This window comes from Columba livia, chromosome 23 (genome assembly GCF_036013475.1).
Source record: "Columba livia isolate bColLiv1 breed racing homer chromosome 23, bColLiv1.pat.W.v2, whole genome shotgun sequence".
Classification (NCBI taxonomy): Eukaryota; Metazoa; Chordata; class Aves; order Columbiformes; family Columbidae; genus Columba; species Columba livia.
The window spans coordinates 2,219,555-2,237,134 of NC_088624.1; the positions used below are offsets into that span (position 1 = coordinate 2,219,555).

The following is a 17,580-nucleotide window of genomic DNA, read 5'->3' on the forward strand; positions in this document are numbered from 1 at the left end:
TGTCCCCACCGGCCGCGGCAATCGCGGTTCCGCCAGGTTGGCATCGTCACGACGCAGCCATTGACCTGGGGACATGGAACAGGCTCCCCGAGACTCGTGTCTGCTGGGGAAATGGCAAAACTTCCACTTGAATTACCTGCTGCCCATCTCATGGACCATTTAGGACTCGCCAATTGTGATATCTCCTGGTGGGAAGTGCTAAAAGCGTCTGTGGGGGGGAAACAACACTCTTTTGCTGGGTGACATTTTGGGACAGGGCGCTGGAGAGTTCAGGTCCTGCTTCAGCATCGTGCTTCGGTATCTTGAGCTCATCAAAAAGCAAACTGTGATTTGGAAGCGCAGCTTTTGAGTATTGGTTTAGCGTTCTCTGGTAGCAATGGCATTATTCTGTCGGCAGTTTGTTATCACTGACTGGAGCATATTAAAGAAACGATGTTAGCTTTCCACATTAGGCTCCGATGGTTCCTTTGGTAGCGATGGGGTTGGATTGATGCTCAGGTACAGGATATTTGCTGCCTGGAGAAGCTGTTTGCTGCCGGTGGGGCCCTGTGTACAGCTCGATAAGCCACTAAGATCTTACTTTCCTTTTTTAACTCTTAATCTGATCCTCTGCCACTTAGGTGACCCAGCTGGTGCTGGCTTTATTTGCTTTGCATACATACGACTGAATCGATTCAGAGCACTTAATCAACTGATTAGAATCAGCTTTTTCAGACTGTAATTTCAGCAGCAGTTTTGACCAGGTATGTAGCTCAGGAAGATCAGCTCTTAGTGGTTCCAGCAGTTCAAGAGAAACTTTATTAATGAAATTAAAGCTCCTTCTCGTTCCCTGCTTTGCATCCTTCTGCATGGGATGAGGCGTCGCCAGCCGGCAGCCTGAGCTCACCCGTCGCCCTCGTGATTCCCCCCGCAGGCAGAACTCTGTGCAGGTTGGTTGGTTTTTCACCATGGCAGGACAACACGAAGTCTCTTAAATACAGGTAGATAAGCACGTGGCGTCTGTTTTTCTTAGGACTCCTTAGAAAAGAGAAGCCTCTCTCACTCTTCACAGCTAGTGGGGTTGTTTTAGCTGGTCCAAAATTGAAGGTTTATAAGTATAACACTTTGCATGGGCTACAACAAACAGCTCTGGCTCTGTTGCTGTGGAAGAACATGGAATTTTCCCAGAATCATCTCTCCTGCTGCAGCACCACAGATCACGTCTCCCTTTATTCCCAAAAGCTCCTTAGGGATGATCTCAAACAATTTGCTGCAGTTTTAAAGTGTCTGTGCTCTGTTTTATCCTCCCAGAACCGTGACACAGACGGAAGCCGCAGCGATGCTGCAGGTGGTACCTTCCTATAGTCTGTGCCAGCCCACAAGTACCCCCTAATTATCACTTAATAGATAAATAAACCATCTCCGTTTATATTTAGACTATATTGGATGTAATACTCTATCGAACTATGGTCCAATTCAGGAGCTTGAAAGCTTGAACACAAAGTTTATCTTTTGAGAATTTATTGGGCCAGATGTCTCTCTCGAAACAGCCTCGTTAACCAGCGGCTTCTTCCCTAGAGTGAAGTAGGTTTTGGTTCCTTAATGCATATATACGACTAAAATGTTTGAATTGCTTTTGTTTCCAGATGTTCTCAAACAATGACGAAGCTGTGATCAACAAAAAACTTCCGAAAGAGCTGCTGCTCCGGTAAGTTTTCCTTCGGTCTGGGAGCCTGGAGACCAGTGTGTGCAGCCAGGGGCTGATTTTGCTGGTGTGCTCACAAATTACGAGCTGGGATTGAGTCACTTGTAAAGCCACAGACAAACAGAAGCAGATCAAAGGTTTGTGCTAAAGATTATTAGGTTTTCAAGTGTTAAATTGATTTACCGGTCACTTGTTTTGTGGATGGAAGAACTGTAGGACTAAACAAGTCCTTAATGAAAGTGAAGGGTAAGTATAGGCTAACGTGTAGAATAGGATTCTGGCTGTCTCTAAACGTCCCATTTAAACACAAAGTTCCTCTGCTGCCGTGACGCTCAAGCAGATTTGTCTTGTTCCTCATCGGTAAGAGACAGATGCTCAGCAGATGGTCCCGTTGGCAAAGATCAAACAGCTCACAAGTTGTTGGTGGACGATGCACCTTGTGAAGTTTGCGTTCCCCACGCAGAGCGCTGGCGTGTGTGTGATTGTACCTCGCTTGTCACCGTTGGGTGTCTGGAAGTCGCGCTATCGGTGCTTTGAGCTGAGATACCAGGCTGGGAACGGTGAACGCAGCTGCGGGTGGATCTTTGAATTATTAACGCAAACAGAATTCTTACGCTGCAAGGAACTGTGTAGTGCTGTCAATGCTCAGTGCAAGAAGAAGCCTGGGGAGAGGAGCTCTGACACCCAAAAGTGTTTCTAGCTCAGTTGTGGGATAAAATGAAGAGAAAAAGAAGTCTGACTTTCTTTTCTTTCAACTGCACTGTCTCGTCTATTCTCTGTAATGGCACCTCCAGTCTGATTCAGATGCAACAAAACCAGGATTTGCCCTTATGTGAAGGGGACCAGACGCAGGCTGGGGCCAGGTTGTGAAGACCATCAACACGAGGCGAGGAGCTCGTCTGGCGTAAGGAAAGCAGGGATTTAATTGATGTTTTGCACGGAGCTCAGGGGAACAGGTGTGTGGTCGCTGGGACCTCGATCAGAGCACGGCTGAGCTTTCCGGTGGATCGTAGTGACACCAACAATCCCATCTTGGGCTGTAGGAGGTACCTGGCGGTGCGGGACGTCTCCAGACAGTTGGAGAAGGTTTTGTGGTGAGTAGGAGGGAAGATCCTGCACCAAGCAGGGGGTTTTGTCAGGACAGTGCACGGTGTGGTATGGTTCTAGCAGCACGTCCGCTTCTGTGGGGAAATGCTTTGTGTCTTGATATCCCTAATCATCCTAACCCACTGTAGAGCAGAGCAAACGCTCGGGAAACCTAGGAAGAAATCGGCAGATAGAGTTTATAAATGTTAAAGTTCATAAGTAATGGTTTTGAGAGTTGGAATTCACTGTTAGCATACTCTGAAAATTAATTAGCGTGGATTGACAGTGTGGCCTTTGAAAGAGAAACTTGGATGCATTTATCTGCAGGAATCCCCCGTAAATGAGTGTCACTGTCTACAGGACAAAGACTTATGTGTTGAAGCAGCGCTGCTGTGTAATGTCTTGTTCTCCAGTTTGCTCGTTCTGCAGATGGCATCGGTGTCTCGTGTATGTGGTTGCAAAGCGGGAAGCTGTACTCGAGCGAAATAAAGAGGAGGAGGGTGTACAAGGGGTGAACAGCGCACCCCAAGGTACAGAAACGTGCGACCCCAGCCACACTTTTGTCTGGGGGGGTGAGCTGGAGGTGTAACATACTCAGGAATCTCTCCTGTAAATGTGCCTTTGATTCAGCTGCTGTCCCACCGTGTTGCTGGTGGCAGCGACATTTGTCCCGCGTTTCCCTGAGCGTGGGTAGAGACATCAGCTACCGGGTCCCAAATCCTTGTGCTGAAACCGCTGTACCTGCTCCGGCTTTGTCCCCTGCCAGCTGAGTTTCTAGGAGCTTACCCCTTTATACGTGATTATACCTTTACACGGTTTAAAATGAGCCAAAGCAGCAAAAAGCAGAGTTGCACTCGCCACCCTCATTCCTGCGCTGCTGCAGCCTTGGGAGAGTGACTGAGCGGCGGGTTCGCAGTTGTTCCCTCTGAATGGCATCACATCCCGTTCCCCGGCGCTGCCGTTACCAACACCGCGGTGAAACGGCGCGTTCGCCAGTCGCTGTTTTGTCCGCACACCAAACCCCAAGCCTGGACTTCCCGTGGCAGCGCTGGTCTCCGCTGCTTTCCCAAAGAAGGTTTTACCCTCGACGTGATGTGGGGCCAGGAAGGCCAATGGCATCCTGGGGTGGATTAGAAGGGGGGTGGTTAGTAGATCGAGAGAGGTTCTCCTTCCCCTCTACTCCGCCCTGGTGAGACCACATCTGGAATATTGTGTCCAGTTGTGGCCCCTCAGTTCCAGCAGGACAGGGAACTGCTGGAGAGGGTCCAGCGTAGGGCAATGAAGATGATGAAGGGAGTGGAGCATCTCCCTTATGAAGAAAGGCTGAGGGAGCTGGGGCTCTTTAGTTTGGAGAAGAGGAGACTAAGGGGGAACCTCATTAATGTTTATAAATATATAAAGGGTGAGTGCCATGGGGATGGAGCCAGGCTCTTCTCGGTGGCCAACAATGATAGGACAAGGGGCAATGGGATCAAGCTGGAACACAAGAGGTTCCGCTTAAATTTGAGAAGAAAATTCTTCCCGGTGAGGGTGGCAGAGCCTGGCCCAGGCTGCCCAGGGGGTTGTGGAGTCTCCTTCTGTGCAGACATTCCAACCCGCCTGGACACCTTCCTGTGTAACCTCATCTGGGTGTTCCTGCTCCATGGGGGGATTGCACTGGATGAGCTTTTGAGGACCCTTCCAATCCCAAACATACTGTGATACTGTGAACAGCTTACGCTCAGCGGGACGAAGGGGATGGCGTTCGTCTGTCCTTATGGGTTCACAGGCAGGTCAGGCAGTTTTCAGTTCTCCCCTGGCGTAAGCAGCTTTTACTCCGTGCCGCCTCCTGCTCGCCCGTTCTCAGCACGTCCCGTCACTGGCACCGGCTTCGCCGTCTGACCTTCAAGCCCCACATTGATTTATTCCTCGGGAGCTCGAGTTCTGCTCGGGACACAAGCACCGGAGCACGTGGGGACCGGTGAGTCGGCAGCAAAGTTGTCGTTTCCTTCTGGCCCAACCCATCAGGATAAAGTGAGGACGGAGCGAAACGTAATGTGAACGGTGGGTCGCTGGCAGAAATCAGCACTGGTAATTTTAGAAGGCTGACGGTCTAAGCTCGCTCACCTCGGAGCCCGCAGCATTAGAGTCTTGTCCCTAATCTAATTAGAGCGGCAGTGGGAAAGTGAGCGGTCCTGGGAAACCCTGAGTGGATTAAGAGGTTGAAACCTGGAAAATGCTCCAGCTGCAGCGTGTTTTAGCTGAATCGTCTGGTCCTGGTCTGTTCCAAGTCCTGAACACAGGGAGCTGCTTTGCAGCGAAACAGTTTCATCTGCCGCAATACCAGAGCTGGTTTAATTCCTGTTTGCATTCCTCCGCCTTCACTTGTGGTCACTCTTTGATGATAAAGTTATTTCTGTGGATTATTTCCTTATTGTCAACTCTGATATATTTCCTCATGGTCAAGTCCCGTTTTAATTTGATCCAGAGGGTATAAGCAAGAACGTGGATTATTTCAAGCGAACCTATAGCTTCCCTTTGCTTTATTTCATACTGTGCAGACTGCTGAAAAGAGATCCAGGATTCGTGACTCACCCGTTACTCCTGTTGTAAAACTACTCAGTCGTTGCTTAGCGGGGCAGGAAACACTAAGAAACGCTGGGGAGCTTTGCCTGAGTGTCCGAGTTGAACACCCAGGGAGCTCTGGGCAAAGCGCGGCTGTAACGGGGAGGTTTCGCTGCCTTGACGTCCCTTTTGCTGCGTGGGCAGGCGGGGAAGGGAGGAGCAGGAAATAGGAAAGAATTTGGCCAAGACCTACTAGCCCTGGTACAAGGATGGGGTGGTTATTAATAGCTTGGGATTTCCATGGAGAAAGCAATTTTAATGAAAATATGGAAAGCTTGTGGACTTATTGTCCAAGCCGTCGTTCCCATGGAGTGTGATTTGTTTGTTCTTTTGCTCCTATGATGGGAATCTAGGGCGAAAGGGAGAATTTTCCCCAGCTTCTCTCATTTCCCCAGGCTTTCCTTGTATTGTTGTACATCAACATTGTGCTAAATAAATCCTCAGTGCTCGCATGTATGGACAAATAAATGACACTTAATTCAAGGGGAAGACTTGTCTATAAGCAGGTGAAAGCGAGCATGGAGCTGCTGCTGAAATCCAGAGGTGGGTTCCCAATACATTGTTATAGTAAAGTGTGTATTAGCTCTTTTCCACACCACTTAACTCCCAGCACGTCACTAAATTTTGTCTCGAGATGAGTATGGAACAGGTGAGAAGTATTTTGAAGCAGGCTCCTTGGATCCATGAGTGTCTTTGGAAATACAAGAGGGCACGTAGCTGTTTGTTCTGCTATATCCTGACTTCACTGACTGTTTGTTAAACTACGTGACACCTGCAAGTGCCTGTGTTTTCATGAATAATCTGCATTTATCCTCTGTCAGGAACATCCTTTTCTCTTCTTCCACCGACACTGATGTTTCTAAAGTGCTTTTTATATACCTGCTAGTGAAGAAAACGTGGTCATGTGAATCTTTAACACTTATTTCTGACCACATCTGCCTTCGCTTTCTGGTGGTCTTCAAGTCTAAAATACTAAAGCACTTGTGCAAGCGTTTTCTTGTAGTCAAGCATTTGTATTCTCTTTGCAAAAATGTTCCACCCTATGGTTTTGTAGTTGCTATCAAAGAGAATGAGACCTCGCTATCTACTGTCCGCTTGATCTTCTGTGTTTCATGGCGTATGATTGTTTGAATGACTATAAACCATAAAATAACCATATTGGTACAGATTTGGGAGCTTTAAATGGACTTGGTGCTCCCTGCGCTCACACATGGGGTGTGTGTGCCCAAGAGAGACAAGTGGATGTCCTAACCCAGGACAGCATCGCAAAGTATTACTGGTTAATTCCTTTAGCCCAGTAAATAGGACAGAACACCGGGGTGTTGGCCCGAACGCTCGGGTGTGCCCTGGCAGCGGAACGACGGACGGCAGCGGAACAACAGACGGCAGCGGAACGACGGACGTCAGCGGAACAACGGACGGCAGCGGAGCAACCGCATCGGCTTGATCCGAAACGCCTCTTTCCAAACCCTGCGCTGACCCAACCGGACGGATCGGCTGGCTGTGCGATGCTGCGGAGCAAAATATTCCTCCTCTCTCCTTGTTAATAACACCTCCAGTTTAGTAGAGCACCAAAATCAGGCCGTGGCGTCGCTTTGGTCTGTTTGCTGCTCATTATTTCACTGCTGGCTCTCGGGGAGCCCTCGCTAAAGGGGGTGGTTTAGTTGGGCAGAGGCGCTTGCAAAACAGGAGCCCAACTGGCCCACCGTGGCTGTTTGTCCTGCCGTTGGACATCAGTCTGTTAAACAAACCATATGTGATACCGTAACCTCCTGTTTTGATCCATAATCGTTCAGTTTACCGCCAGTCAACACTGCAAGGTGCAAGATGAATGTTTCCCAGTGGCTCGGTATCTGTTTTGCTCTCATTCAGTAACTGCTTGGTCTGCGCTTCTTTTCACAGCTCAGCTTTCAACCGAATTACAAAGAAGTTCTGCTGCATCCAGTCCTTTTTCCCCCTTTGTTTTCCACATTCTCGTTGTTTTCAATGTAGGTGACCAATACCGTGTCTCTTCTTTCCGTTGCAGAATTTTCTCTTTCCTGGATGTGGTGACCCTGTGTCGTTGTGCTCAAGTTTCCAGGGTAAGAACCTTCGTCCTCGCTGCTGGAATCTGTCACTGGGTTGGCTTTGGGTGACATTCCCTCACTCCAGCCTTCCCTGGAACACCAAACCACGAGGGTTTGTACCAGTGAGCTTTGTGCCACTCCGCTATTGTTATTTAGTGTCCCATATTAACGCTGCAACACCAGAAACTTCCAATGGCAGCAGTGACGGGGAACTCAAAGCTTGAATGCCATTTTACCCTTATTTTGTTGTTTTTCATATTAACACCACATTTACGTTTTCTCCCCCAATAAAGGCGTGGAATGTTCTGGCCCTGGATGGCAGTAACTGGCAGCGAATTGACCTGTTTGATTTCCAGAGGGATATTGAGGTATAATTAAGTGACATACAAACCCATTTTTCCTGTTAAAATGTAATTACAGCCTAGAATGGATTAACACTCCCAGCGTTACCCTTTTTGCCTTCCCTGGAGACAGAAATCATTAATTTCAGTTCTTCTCGGGGAGTCTTTATAAAAGGCTCGGCAATCCATTCAGCTTTTGAAAATTGACAGATTTATATATCTGTATCACGGTTTAAAGGTAGTAATAGAGGGAAAGTGGTTTTATGTGCGTTCTGGAGACAGAAATAAGTAGAGTGGTATATTCTCGTGGAAAACCACTGCTTTTGTAGAGCAGAATTTGAGCTGCTTTTCCTTTCACTCAAATAAAGATCAACATAGCACACACTTAGACCATTAATTGCATCAATCAGGATAAGAGACAAAAAAACCCCAACCCCTCCAGTTTAAGTTAAACTTGTGAATGCTGCGCTGTCACTTTGGGGCTGTTGAACGTGGCTGTTTCTGCAGGGCCGCGTCGTCGAGAACATTTCCAAGCGCTGCGGGGGTTTCCTGCGGAAGCTGAGCCTGCGCGGCTGCCTGGGAGTGGGAGACAACGCCTTGAGGTAGCACAGCGGCTCCTTCCTGCTCTAAACCTGGCTTAAAGAACCATTCCGTTCCTCCAGCGACACTTTATGAACACTGTGGAACTGCGATCTGTAGCCCGTCGGTCTAACTTAAACCGCTGAGAACAGTAACATAGGAGCCTTTTTAATTTACTAGTAGCCGTTTTTCTCGATTCTTATTAAAATAATGCCAGCTGCTACCCCAGGCTAAGCAGTAATGGGTGCTGAACTGCAAACGTTTGCCCTCAGGCTGGGAAATCCCAAGGCAACACGCATTATTTATTTTCTTTATTTACTTACTTATTTTGAGACGATATAGTAACATTGTACCTGCCGCGTTCTGCTTAAAACAAATGCTGTAAAACACCTGGGATCCTGTTGCTTGCAAAAGATGGCGTTTTCCCTTTTCTTTAACGCAGGACGTTTGCACAGAACTGCAGGAATATCGAAGTGTTGAACCTAAATGGCTGTACCAAGATCACAGACGCGTGAGTCCCGTTCTCCTCTGCTTGCCCTGTCGTCCCCTTTGCTGCACGCACCGCGTTATGTTTGCCGTCTCCTTTGGAAGGGACGGCCGGGCTCGTGCGTGCGGTGGATAATACAATGCAAAATGTTTATAACCGTTAATGTTTCGTGTCTCTTCTCTCGCAGGACGTGTACCAGCCTCAGTAAGTTCTGCTCGAAACTCCGCCACCTCGATCTGGCTTCCTGCACCTCCATAACCAACCTGTCGCTGAAGGCGCTGAGGTAGGAGTCAAAACCCAGCGAGGTTCGATTCCCCGCAGCATGAGCCGCCCTCGACCTTGTTTGTATCAGTCCTGATGCTTATTAGCAGTAGAAGAAGAATTATATTCTATTAAAGCCTTGGAGGAGGGATTTTGGGAAGAGAAAATTCTTAGTCCATCTTTTTAAACTGCTTATTTACTAACAGTCAGTTTTGTTGTAAAAGTACCATCGCACGCTTAGCGATTGTTCCGTAGCTGGGAGGTGAACACCAGCATGTGACCGTTTGTCTTTTTAAACTGCTTAGGAGACATAGAACTGCTTAAATCCGCTAAATGGAATTGCCAAGTAATCTAGAAAAGGAAGGGACAGACAGACATTGGTGGGAAGATGTTGGGACAGAGAAAAGGAGGCAAAAAATTCACTGAAGGTAACAATAGGGGTCAAGCTATTTAAAAAAAACCACAAACTACAAGTAATATGCCAGTGGAATAAAAGAACACAGAGGGAAGCTATATCATTGGAAAAATACTGGAGGGTGAATCTAGACACCAGAAGAAAACACAGATTTAAAAGAGCAAATTGATGATTAAATGATTTTAGTAGCTGCATTCAAATACTTTGAGCCGCTTTTTTCCCTTCCCTCGAGGGTCTTCATCCTTGTCTCTGATTCCACGTGGTCGGATTAGTGCTGCAGCTACCTTCAATACACGATAGTGTGTGGGATGTATACTATATCTCAATTATAAATTACGCTTGAGTGTTACTCCATTTGCAAATGCAAAGTTACACCTGGAGAGTTAGAAACAGCATGGCAGGAATCAACCCTATTTTGGGTTTTGTTGAGGTCCGTTTGGTTGTATTCAGATCTCGAGAGCCCGTGGTGTCCATCCATGGCTGGGAGGTGTCCAAAATGGGGTACATTTATTGTCTTTTACCCCACTAATACCCGATTTTAGAGCATTTAGAGATGCTGCCTCTGGAGAGCTCTTCATTTCTGGAGAGGATGTTTGACGAGTGTCCCCAGGGGGGTGCGGGTTGATCATCTGCGCTCACATGGGTCCCACAAACGGGCATTTCCCAGATCCTGCCTTGAAGCAGCAGCATTTCTTGCCAAAACAAACCCGGTTGCCACGTGCTTTTCCTTTCCATCCGAAGCGAGGGGTGTCCACTGCTGGAACAGCTGAACATCTCCTGGTGCGACCAAGTGACCAAGGACGGCGTCCAGGCCCTGGTGCGGGGCTGCGGGGGACTGCGAGCGCTGTTCCTGAAGGGCTGCACGCAGGTACGGCTCGCGTAGATCGCAGCAGCTGCCGCCTTCCCGCTGCCACCGAAACCGCGGGGCTCAAGCATTGTAGACTTTTCTCTTTCCAGAAACGTTACGTTACCGAAATTACTCTGCCCGTTGGAGATTAACCGCTCTCATTGAAATTCTTTAATAGCTTTGAGCTCAGTACGAATAGCGGCACAGCGAACAAATTGCGTATCTAGCTGTAGAATCGTTCTTTTCCCCCCGTGTTGAGCAAACTTCTTTAAAGAGGAGATAACTTTGCTATTCACGGGCGGCCCCATCCAGTTCTGAAGGCTCAGAGAAGTTTAGGAAGCGTGACAGCGCTTTCGTTTGCTCTGGCTATAGAATTTCTGTGTCGCTTGGTCAAAGGGAATCGGTGGATGTGAAGAGCCGCCTCTGCAGTCGGTCAGGAACGCGGTGCTGCTCCCTCACGTCTGTCATGCGGCTCCTGAGCTATGCCGGAGGATTTGAAGTGGCTGCAGAGGTCGTGCTAACACTGGTGTGCACGGGCAAGCCCAGCCCTAAGCGCTGTAGTCAGTAGGTTTCTTCTATATTTATATACAGTTGGATTTTTGATACATGAGATGAGCATACACGGCTGTAAAAACAACTCGGTCAAAGCTACAATCTCAACCTATTTTGAGAATTCAGGTCATGCAAACAGCTTGAGTTTCTAGGAATTTATGGAGTCGTGAGTAATATTGATGGCAATACATCCCTGTCCTCAATTATTTGCCATCTGTTCTTATAGATTTATGAATAACAGGCTTTTTCAGCTTCAGAAAGCAACCTGGATGTGCTTATGCTCCTCACATTGAAATAAGACTGTTTTTTTGAGTTCTAGTATCACAGTATAAAGATGGTTTTACTTACAGGTCCTCACTAGTGAAGCATTTCCTTAATTCCTCTAAATAGCTTCTGATTTCACTACCCGCTCTGTGAATTGCGCGTTTGATCCGATCAGCTTTGCTCTAACTCAGTGTTGTGGGTCTTTGAACTCTGTTCCTGATGGTAAAGAAAAGGCACGTAGTTATTGCTGTGAATGTTGAATCTGCGGTGCATTGCCCTCCTCCCCCATAGGTATCCGAACCGCACGTGCTTTATTGTTCTCAGAGCTTTATTTTGAAGATTCCCTAAAGTACTAACAGGTCGCTTCGGTCTCTAAACTTTTCTTTCCAGCTTGAGGACGAAGCTCTGAAATACATCGGTGCACATTGTCCCGAACTGGTGACTTTAAACCTTCAAACATGCTTAGTAAGTAAAACTCCCTCTGATTTCCCAGCTCAGCCGTCGCGGTGTGTTTAGAACCAGCTCTAAGCAGAGCCGTGCGCTCCGTCCCACAAGCATCGTCCGTGCGGAGAGGCCCAGCCTCAGTTTACGAGACTTTTAAGAAGAGTTGATGAAAAGCAGCTTTTTGGGAGCATTGAATAAGCCCCCGCGGCAGCGTCGCCGCGGTCGCTGTGTCGGGATTGTTCGTCTCCCTGCCCACGGGGCTTCCAAACCCCTTTGCAGGACTAGCTTGAAAAATGCTTTCCATGTTTGTGTGGCGATGGAGCCGGGCGGTTCCTCTGGGCTTTTTTAGAACACTGAGCCAAATGCAGTTTCCCTGCACAGAAAGACTTTAAACCAGTTATTCTGCAGTGCCAAAAATGTATATTTATGCCAAAAAAATCAATTGGAATGGGCTCTTTGTACGTACCGTCGCGCAGTGAGGAACCGGACAGGCTCCTCCTTTGCCGTGGAATAGAGTGAGGACTTGGGGACCCTTTCCCACCCCAAGGAGCAGTTTTACCAGTTACTACACTGGCAGGAGACTGGTGTCCATCCCATAGCAACTTCCAGACCTGCATCTGGGCTCTGGGGGAGAAGCAAACAGGCAGAAAGGAGAAGAAAACCGTTAATAATAAAGTCCTTGATCGCCTTACTGAAAATCCCACGTTCTGCTGAGTTTCTGTTTCATCTCACTTGCTGTTTGCTATTTTAAAAGCAACAGTCCAGTCCCTAAGTTGGTGCTTTTCGGTGGCACTTGAGTCTGGCCTCTGAAAAGCCAGAACGGGAGAATTAAGCGAGGCTTAACCTGGTCCCCCAGCAAGCGCAGCCTTTGCCACCTTTTATCCCATTTTCCCCTCACCCTACGTTGCTCTTAACCCCGTGTGGTTCCTTGGCACAGCCACGCTGAGTTTTGCCTGTGTGGGGAAACATCTGGAGCAGATGTGCGCGCCGTTGCCCTCCCAGATGTGCGAGCAGAGCAGCGGGTCGATGGAGCTGCCGTGAATTTAGCGTGATGCAAGCTGTTAGCCCGCCTCTCACCCTGCGGGTTTGGGGCCTAAACCACACTGAATTCTATTTTTAAAAAGCCTTTTTGTGAAAACAACCTGCTGTGCTGTTTTTTGGGGTAACTTTTAGCTGCTTTCTAGTCTTGAGTTTAAGCCAAGAAGGTGTTTCCAAGCCAGGCTTGCACAGGAAGGCAGGACCGAGCCTGCATGCGGAATCACTTTCCCAATGCTGACACGTCACTTCAACGTGGCTTTTCCTCTTCCAGCCGCTCCGCTGAAACATTTGACCGCGTTTTTGGGTTGAAAGAAGCGCAACTTGGCCTCTGGGTGCCCGGTTGGGAGTCTGAGAAGGAAAATATGCAGTGCCTTGCACCTCCGCCTCCGTCGTTATGGCTTGTGATGTTGTTATTGTTTTTCTTGTAGCAAATAACAGATGATGGTCTCATTACAATATGCAGAGGATGCCACAAGTTGCAATCCTTGTGTGCTTCAGGCTGCTCTAACATTACAGATGCCATCCTGAACGCGCTGGGCCAGAACTGCCCCCGCCTCAGGTGAGTCCCCCACAGAGCATCCTGCTCATGTATTCTTGTAATATTTGAGCCATTTTAGCCTCTGAAGCTCTTTCTGAGCTCTTTGCCTGGTTTTTGCTGCGGGATGGTGCTATTTGTACCCAAATTTCTGGTTTCTGACGACAAAACCAGCGGTCAAAGAGCTCCGTGCCGTGGTGGCAGGAGAGTCCCTCTGCTTTGACCCCATTGTGCTTCTGTTGTTTCATGAACAACAGCCGAGGTTCGGTCGCTTTTGTATTGAGGACTGACAACACATTTAACCAACATTGTTTCCTCGTGGCATGTGATATTAACAGGGTTTTCATGATGATTTTGTAGCAGATGCCATTTACTCTGCCTGAAAGAGTGGCCTTCCAGCCACATCTCTGCACATGCTTGCTTGTTCTTATTATTATTATTAAGACTTCTTTATTAGGACAGGTTTCTTCAGGAAGACTTGACTGTCATTCAGAAAACGGAAGAAGAGACAGTTTTATTATCTGACCCCTGCAACAGCCTGTGCTAAATGGCATAAAATACAGGGGGAAAAGAAAACACAGCTGTTTTCTGTGATAAGAAACAGAGTTACTGGTACAAAGGGCAGCACACAAGTGTGTGGAAACCAGTTGTGAAAGAGGAAGGTAAAACCTGCGTTTAGTTCCAAATGGTTTCCGTGTTGATGTTCAGCTGCACGGTATTAAACTCCATAGGGTGAAATGCATAACGCACGCTTGGAAAGTTGGCGCTTTTGTCACGGTTATTATCAATTCTTTCTGTGCAGAATATTAGAAGTCGCGAGGTGTTCCCAGCTGACAGATGTGGGCTTCACCACTCTAGCCAGGGTAAGTGTTGGTATCCCCTTGTTCATCCGGTGTCTTTGCTTTCTTTTTGTGACAGATACAAGCAGCGGCTTTCTCTGCTGTGGATTTCTGTTGTGCTTTCCATGTTGGAGTGGAAGCTGACTTACAAAAATGACCTTCTGTGTCATCTCTGCCATTGTCCTGAGCCGCACATCGAGGAGGATGTGAATCCAAACTGTGTGAAATACTTAAGAGTTATAAACTTTACTGTTTGTTTTGTTAGGTTCTTTTGTAATTTTCTATATTAGTCTGTGTTCTATACCACAGACCCTAAATCCAACCTACTTTGCTCTCAATCAGTAAAAAACTCCACCTTTAAACGAGTGGAATTGCCAGATTCCCTTTATTCGGTGGGGTCTGTAAAGAAGCAGCAAACTCGCTTTCACTCCTGCTGCTTCATGGAGGCAAAACCTTCATTTTTGTTTTAATTTAGCCATTTCTTGTAGCTCTGTTTATATCTGCTGCCTGAACTTTGCACTCAGTTTGTGCCTTTGGTCTTTTGTTTGCTCCTAGAACTGCCACGAGCTTGAAAAGATGGACCTGGAGGAGTGTGTCCAGGTAGGAGCTGCCGCCCCCGGCCGGGGTTTTGGTTTGGCACAGTCACAACGGTGTGAAAAGCTGGTAAAAATCCAATTTAGAAACCAGAACTTGCTTTAGACTCCTGAACAAGAAGATACGATATATTTGGATAAGAAAAAAATACTAGTTTTGTAGTTCAATTTGATTGTATTTTGTAGTAAATAAGAAAGCTTTAATAGTAATAGGTGTGTCCTGGAGGTGAGTTGGGATCAAGGTAAAGTCTCGTATGTGGCTCACACTGTTCTATGTGCTATATAACCCTGGCAATATAGCAATATATAGTTGAGTTTACTAAAGATCCCATGAAAAATCTCCGAGAATAGACTTGAAATGGATTCAGATGAAGAGAGAGGAGGGAAGAGGATTTTGCTCCCTGCCCTGGGAACAGCCTGACCCAGGATTCTGCCCTTCCCGCTGTTTCCAGGGCAGAAACTCAGGAGGAAATTACAATAGTCCAGACGGGAAGTGATTTAAAGTTAACCCAAAAGAAAAGGAACAAATTGGGCCGTGTCCTTGGCCTGACTGTGAACAAAGGCAGCCCAGGTTCCCTGCGGAACGCTTCAGATTGCAGAGCCATTGTGTTGAGTCTCTTTCTTCCTGAGGGATAAAGAGGGAACCGTTCGGCAATGCAGCGAGTTCAGAGGGGGATTTGGACGCCTCTGGTCCTGTGAGACAAACGTTTAGGAGACATTGTGACTTGAACAAGTCTGCTCGCTTGCTTTTCTTAATTGTGAGTTGATTTAGTGAGAGCCACTTAAGGAAGTTCAAAAAACCATCAATACCTGTATCTTAACTGATTTCTATAGGGCACCGGTGAACTTAGCTGATTTCTATAAGGGACTGGAAGAACCTACACGTCTGGTCAGGCAGGAGATGAGTTCCTGCAAGAAACTGCAGGTTTTCTTTCATGGGGGGGGAGAAAAGCCCTTGTGCAAAGCACCCAGCATGGAAAGGCTTTTTCTCTTTCCTTTTTCCTGCAGATAACAGACAGCACACTAATCCAGCTTTCCATACACTGTCCGCGGCTGCAGGTTCTGGTGAGTATTCCGAGGGAGACTTCCAGCATCTCTTCTCCAAACAAAGGGACTTTAAGCTCTGCCTGCGGGGATTTGTCTCTTTGACTTCATAGACACCTTGTGAAGGCTCGGAAGAGTTCAGCTAGAAACCTGGCCCTGAAGAACCTCTTGTCCCTCCCCTACCGCTCGCATTAATCATACACCAGGCTGCCTGAAAAGGAGTTTTAGGACATGGAATTCTCCCCATAGCAGCACCTGCATGTCTTGAGCAGAATTTGTGTAGAAACAGCCTGGGTGGATGAGGCAGCTCGCTGGCTCTGGAAAGCCAAGTTGATATCTCTGGGCATTCAGACTCGCTCTCCCCGTGTCCCTGTGTGTGCAGCTCCCTTGTTGTCACACGAAAATCCATCCCTGGGAGGTGCTGGGATGCACCAAAGCAACAGGCTGGTGCTGTCTCCTCGTTTGAGCTTTGCTTCCTCCTCAAGAACTTCTAAGGTACATCCTGCCTCCAAAAAACCACACCGAGTAGGTGATATTACATTTCTGCTGGTTCTTAGACACAGTGACAGGGTCCTTCAGATTTTACAAAAGTGCAAGATCTGCCCCAAAAAAATAAAGCGTGGCAAAGCAGTCCAAACCTATGGAACGTGGAGCATCCTCTCCCCTGTCCCTGTGTCCCCTGGCAGCGTGTTGGCCACGGTTTGCCCGTGGCGGGGGCCACTGACTCGCTGTGTTTGGCCGCAGAGTTTGTCCCACTGCGAGCTGATCACGGACGACGGGATCCGGCACCTGGGGAACGGCGCCTGCGCCCACGACCGCTTGGAAGTGATCGAGCTGGACAACTGCCCCCTGATCACCGACGCCTCCCTGGAGCACCTGAAGAGCTGCCACAGCCTGGAGAGGATAGAACTGTACGACTGCCAGCAAATCACGCGCGCGGGGATCAAGAGACTCAGGGTAAAGAAAAGAGTGAGAAATTCAAACGCCACTGAGGCTGCGACTCGGACAATCGATCCGGTGGGGAAGGGGGAGGGCTGAGCTCTCACATTCATCATCTGGTGCTCATCCTTGGGCCATCATCTGGGAAATTAACAGCTGTCCTGCACTTAGGGAGGAAAGAACATCACTTGTTCTTACTCCTTGTTACTATTTTCTGGTGACAGAAAGAACTTGCACATCCACATTCTGGGTTGAAATCGCGCTGATGAGCGTAGAGTCCGACTCTAGTTTTTATGCGTTTGTAGCCTGAAGACCAGCCAGGCCTATTCCCCCCTCTCTGCCGCGACCCCTCCTCACTTTAACCCTATTTTTTGTCTTTTCCAGACCCATTTACCCAACATCAAAGTCCACGCGTACTTCGCGCCGGTGACCCCCCCTCCGTCGGTCGGGGGCAGCCGACAACGCTTCTGCAGATGCTGCATCATCCTATGACACTGGAAGCGATCGTCCTTCGCGAACTGAGTATTTAATTACACTTGTAGAATTACGGCGGACGCCCGTATCTTCGAGGAAAAGCGATACCAGTGTCATTTGCCAGGGCCAGCGGGCCGGGCCGCGCCGCCGGGCCCCATAGCCCCCCCATAACGTACATACACACCCCCCGCCTGGCCCAGCGCACCGGTGAACTCTGCAGCGCGGGACCTGGAGCCGGCTTGGCTTTTCTTTTCTGTTTCTGTAGGTGGATTGGTATAATTCTGAACCATTCCTACTGGGCATGCTCAGATGAAATCCTTGCGGTAAGGAGTTGGGGGGGGATTGCAAACCCAGATTGACTGTTGCTGCTGTTGAGGTTGGAATACGAACCGAACCCTCCGGCACGGGGAGAGGGGCGAGGGAAGGAACGTGCTTTAACCCTGCATCTGTTGTCCAGAAGAAAAAAAATACTATGAAAATCCCAACAA

General features: G+C 48.2%; 1 protein-coding gene across 5 annotated transcripts in view; it reads left to right on the forward strand.

Moving 5' to 3' along the window:
- FBXL20 (F-box and leucine rich repeat protein 20) overlaps positions 1-17,580 on the forward strand; it is a 28,416-nt gene extending 10,836 nt beyond the window's left edge. For 4 of the 5 annotated variants that reach the window (XM_065039327.1, XM_065039326.1, XM_065039329.1 and 1 more), the window contains exons 2-15: positions 1,626-1,687; positions 7,401-7,455; positions 7,734-7,808; positions 8,289-8,383; positions 8,803-8,871; positions 9,035-9,130; positions 10,265-10,391; positions 11,577-11,651; positions 13,097-13,227; positions 14,006-14,066; positions 14,598-14,642; positions 15,644-15,700; positions 16,424-16,636; positions 17,003-17,580. In XM_065039327.1, coding sequence (XP_064895399.1) covers positions 1,626-1,687; positions 7,401-7,455; positions 7,734-7,808; positions 8,289-8,383; positions 8,803-8,871; positions 9,035-9,130; positions 10,265-10,391; positions 11,577-11,651; positions 13,097-13,227; positions 14,006-14,066; positions 14,598-14,642; positions 15,644-15,700; positions 16,424-16,636; positions 17,003-17,110 — 1,269 coding nt within the window. In that variant the 3' untranslated portion in view covers positions 17,111-17,580. Of the gene's footprint in view, positions 1-650; positions 930-1,625; positions 1,688-7,400; positions 7,456-7,733; positions 7,809-8,288; positions 8,384-8,802; positions 8,872-9,034; positions 9,131-10,264; positions 10,392-11,576; positions 11,652-13,096; positions 13,228-14,005; positions 14,067-14,597; positions 14,643-15,643; positions 15,701-16,423; positions 16,637-17,002 lie in introns of those variants that run through there. The other variant, XM_065039328.1, reaches the window with a different exon arrangement.